Source organism: Rutilus rutilus (assembly GCF_951802725.1).
Source record: "Rutilus rutilus genome assembly, chromosome: 1".
Classification (NCBI taxonomy): Eukaryota; Metazoa; Chordata; class Actinopteri; order Cypriniformes; family Leuciscidae; genus Rutilus; species Rutilus rutilus.
The window spans coordinates 49,030,457-49,035,379 of NC_140209.1; the positions used below are offsets into that span (position 1 = coordinate 49,030,457).

Sequence of the window (4,923 nt, forward strand, 5' to 3'; positions counted from 1 at the left end):
TGTTGTTGGTGAATATGATTTAACGATGTTCAACATGTTCCTGGATCAACATCCAGGAACAATATTTCAATCAACCAATCACATTTGAGGTAGGCCTACAAGTTTACAGTTTATGTCAAGTATAGGCTTACAACCAGCGTTAGGTGCATCAGTGTTATTCACCTATCATTTCCATCTGATTTTAGGGATAACTTTTGGATAGGGTTAGGTTTAGATGTTGATCCAGGAACATGTCTTATTTGGCAAAATCACAGCGACTGGGGTTTAAACTGCCAGTCATGTATTAGGCTATTAGTCTTGTGTGTATGTTAGAAGAATGTGTGTGTGTTTTGTAATGTGGTCTTTTGTCTTTTACTTACATAAATTGTGCACTGTCATCACTTGTGACACACTCTACAGACACACTCTTAACATTTTGTAGTGTTGCGCATTGGTGTGGATTACAGGCTGTGTGTGTCTGTACAGCCTGTTGCTGTGATGACTGATGTGTCTTTATCAGATTTGCCCTCTTATGCAATATAATTCTTCCACACCACACCAATTAAGCACACAGTCTCCTAGTTGTATTAAGCACGGGGAACATTTATTTAAAGGAAGAGACGTCACGTTGTTTGTTATGATCTCACAAACACTTGAAAAGAAAGGAAAATATGTTTTAAATTGTGCACTCTTGGATTGTACACGGGGATCCTGAAAGCTTCGTAACAGCACTCACTCTCTAAACAAGTGTTTATCTCTCTGTGTGTGTTGCCATGCAATGACTCGCAACACAAATTGGTTATGCGGGTTATCTGAGAGCTCAAGCACATTAATGATACTGGCACATAATGGTGAAGATACTTCATACCAATAAGCTTCCAGGAGACAGACGGGGGTTGAAATAAGATCAGCTGACAACCCACCCAACCAAAACAGCACATGGACAGACATGCTCTTCAAGCTGGTGATTAGATAGGATGAACAGTGATGCTCCAATCAAATCTGTGTCTCCTAGAATCATGAGATAAAGACTTATATAGACTTGGGCAAACTAATGTTGATAATTTAGTTTATTATAGAGCTTGAAAGGCATTCATGGACGGATTATGGCTGTACGAAGCATTAGCCTCTTTCCAGCAAGCAGCTAAAAACAGTTATTGCAAACTGTACATTGCACAATGGCAACGTTATTTGCAATTTCTAATTAGAATTTTGAATTTCTCATAATTGCAACTTTGTTCCTCAAAAAAAATAAAAATAAAAAAAAATTCAGAACTTTCACATCTTGTAATTCCAGTTGTATATTTGTATACATTTCAAATTAATTTAGGTCTACAATATCATATCATACTATCATACAAAGCCATCTCACAATCATTGTAATATCCAAATAATCAGACATAAACCGTAGACCTGAGTTTCCAAAGCTGGAATGAGGGGAAGAGTGTGGTGACATTTGCAGCAGCTGAAAAAACGGACAAGAGAAAGAACGAGAACATGCAGGATTAAAGGATCAGTGAAGGGGTGCAGAAGCCCCCAGTCTTCACCACCAGCACCTCTCCTCCCTCTCATTCTGTTTGTCTCTCGTCCTTTGGTTTAACTAAAAATATCTAACAGTCGTCAGTGTGACAAAAGCGCAAGTGGAGACAAATGATCACGATTATGACTGGAATAAAAGGATATATTTTAATTAGAGTGAGGTAGAGAAATCAGAAAGAGAAAGGAAGCGATAGATGGAAAAAGACACATTCGAACAAGACAGTGTCCTCTTGGCGATGACATTCTTGGCACTAATTCACTGAATGCATTCTGGGAGATGAACCAGACAGCATGTACCATAGTCACAGCACCACTTCACCCTTCTGTTCTTTCTGAAGCACTCTGTACAGAGCTCAGTTACTAATACATGCTTATAATGTCATTCCATATAGACTAGATTTGATTTTCATCTATAAAACAATCTTATTTATTGCGTTAGTAAATTATTCTCTTTTTTTTTTCTAAAGCAGAAAATATCTTTTAAAACACACCAGGATTTGAAAATGTAGTATTAACGATTTCACTGTGAAATCAATGAAGACTAGGTCATTTTCTGTCACAACATATTACTGTAAAAAACAAAAACAAGCAGATTTATAATGCTGGAATACCTGTAACCCATAGCTGACCCTTGCCTGACTGCCTCTTTACAATCCATTCCATCCCTCTTTGCATTTCCCATCCCACAACATGTCCCTGGGAGAACTGCTAATATTAATAATAATTTCCAAACATATATGCTTAACAGGCACATGCACAGTTACACTCACACACCGCGTGGACTTGTTTTTCAGTTTGCAGCGTTTCTCTTAGTTTGTTGTCATGGTTTTTAATTGATTTGTCATTTAGTTCTGCATTTTACACATCGTTATCACTAGCATTTGAGTTCTTTCTTTTTAGTTTGTCATCATTCACTACCCTCCTCCTCATTCATTTCTTAAAGTTAGACATCAACCTTCTTAGTATTCCTCAATGAATTCTTTATAAACAATAACAAGAATTTTTTTATAAAATGATAAAAGACTGCCTGTTTTCCCATTAATTTTTTGTAAACATTGTATAGGGTTGCTAACGACCCCAGGTGTGTTAACAGTGTTATATTTTTCTGCACAACAATAATTTAATCTTTTAAGTGGAATTCACCTTTATTCCACAAGGTGGCAATGTCTGATACATAATGATGACGTGACATTTCACTCATAGTTACTGCAGGCAGAAAACAAAAGAATAGGAAGTATCATCAGCAAAACATGAAATGGCTCAGCGATTTACTGCAGAACTACTGAACGCAATCAGGTATTAGCGTTATTGTCACTTGGTGGATCTGGTGAAGAAGCTGTCAGCGATCAATATATTGATTTTGAAGATGTTGAAAATGATAGTTTTGAGAATATGTTTGAGATCGCAAATATGAGCCAGATGCTGAATGTACTGGGAAATGAGCTCCGACGAGGACAGTGATGATGGTATAAAACATTTACTCAAACTGAACCCTTCCAAGCTCCAAAAGGTAACAATAACAATTCCTCACTAATTGTACTCAAAGACAAAATAAAACTTTAGATTTTATCCCAATACAATTTTATTGAAGTGATTATCAATAATTCCAACAACAAATACCATCTGTCAATAAAGTGCAATTCTTATTTATCAAATAACTGAGTTTTAACAAAAATGAACTTTTTTCTCTTTTACTAAACATTACATTTTTGCATGACCAACCCTGACGGCATGCAACAAACATCAACGTGAGCTCAAGAATGAACCTGTGTCCATTTAATTAATGGCAACCCAAAAAAGTGCTGTTTTGATTGTATTCTCAATACAAAACAAGCAAATACTATTTACAACTCAAATTTCCATACAAAACCATAATGCTTGTCGTCAAGATCATTATCAGGATCATCATTTTTCTTTATCCCATCCTGAACATCATTTCATCATTTGAGGTTCCACTCACTGAACGTTCTGTTTGACTATCCCTAAAAACCTGTTTCTACATGCTCAATCCTTCTGTCTCATCCTGCATTTAATAAAGTCCATAAAGTCTTTAACTCATATTTGTCTTCCTGCTTTTCAGCCCCTCTGGGCCTCCTGGGACATGGATCGGCCCAGGGCTCTGGGTGCTTTGGCAAACTCCATTCGCATGGGTTTGACGGGCGGCAGGTCCCTGGTGATCTGTTCCACTGGTCTCTTGTCTGGACAGGCTCCGTCGGGAACCCGGGCAGGAGGGAGATCTTCCAGGGTGTGTGGGGCTCCCCGGCTCAGGCGGACGCCCAGTTCTGCAGGCTTGAAGATGGGCAAGGGCAGAGTGTTTCTGTAGGGTAAGAGCTGGTGCTCCCTTACACCTTTGTCCACAGTTCCCACTCTGAACACACCCGATGGACAGGCTTGATTGAGAGGACGGACCTGCCAATAACGGGACAGAGTCTCTCGGCGAGAGTCGTCCGACATCAGCATTGACTGGCTGTAGAGAGAGAAAAATTGAGAATTATGAATGAAAGGGGAGATCTGACATTTAATGTGTTCAAAATTACTTTGCACTATTATTTTCCTGCACTGGAAATAATAATTTTGTTAATGTGTATTTTCATTAAAAATATATAAAGAGGCACAAGATATTAAGGCTTGTTTTTAGAGAATGTTTCTTGATTTGAGTTGATTTATTTTTCAATTTTGAGTAATTGTTTTTCCCACCTGCTTGCTTTAAACAGCAAAAACATATTTGCCAAGTCTTAATATTTTATTTTAGTCTCAATTTTTCTGCTCAAGTAAATTAAATATCATTATTATAGTTTTTTTTTACATTTTCCATAGTTTTTAAAGGAAAGCAACACTGATAAAATTGATTCTGTGGTGAAGTAAATACTACAGAAAAAAACAAATGTAATTTCTGCCTGAATAAGTTAGTTCAGTCATTATACAAAAAAAACAAATTCTATATTAGTACTCAATTTAAGCTTGAAGAAATTAAAGTGTAAATATCAACATCGGGCATGAATAATTAATAAGGTTGCATTTCTTCCACTGTTTTCCAGCTGTATTTACACCGTTTTATTATTGCTTTTGTTGTTAGGTTTAGTAACTTGCTGTTTTGTGACATCTGGAGTTGATTTTCTACTCAAAATGACACATTCATACTAAAAAATGATCCAACGAATGTTACCGTTATTATGTATTGAGCACCAAGTATTGAGGTCTCATTACTTCTGTTATAGACATGTTGCCAACACAATGTTTTCTGTATTATTTTCTTAGATGTTCTAAGTAAAGCATGCACTTTAAAAAGCATGGCTTAATTCAGTGTTATATTATTTGAGTAAAATGTACTTGAAACAGAGTTTTGCAAAGTAAACTTCAAAGTAGAAATTACTGGTCAATTTTATTTGTTAATTACTTACTATT

The 4,923-nt window shown here is 36.5% G+C and overlaps 1 protein-coding gene across 1 annotated transcript in view; it reads right to left on the reverse strand.

Annotated features, from left to right (window-relative positions):
- Positions 1 to 2,480: 2,480 nt before the first annotated feature.
- The window catches only part of tcap (titin-cap (telethonin)), a 3,158-nt gene continuing 715 nt past the window's right edge, over positions 2,481 to 4,923 (reverse strand). The window contains exon 2 of the mRNA XM_084420398.1: positions 2,481 to 3,985. Coding sequence (XP_084276524.1) covers positions 3,595 to 3,985 — 391 coding nt within the window. The 3' untranslated portion in view covers positions 2,481 to 3,594. The remainder of the gene's footprint in view (positions 3,986 to 4,923) is intronic.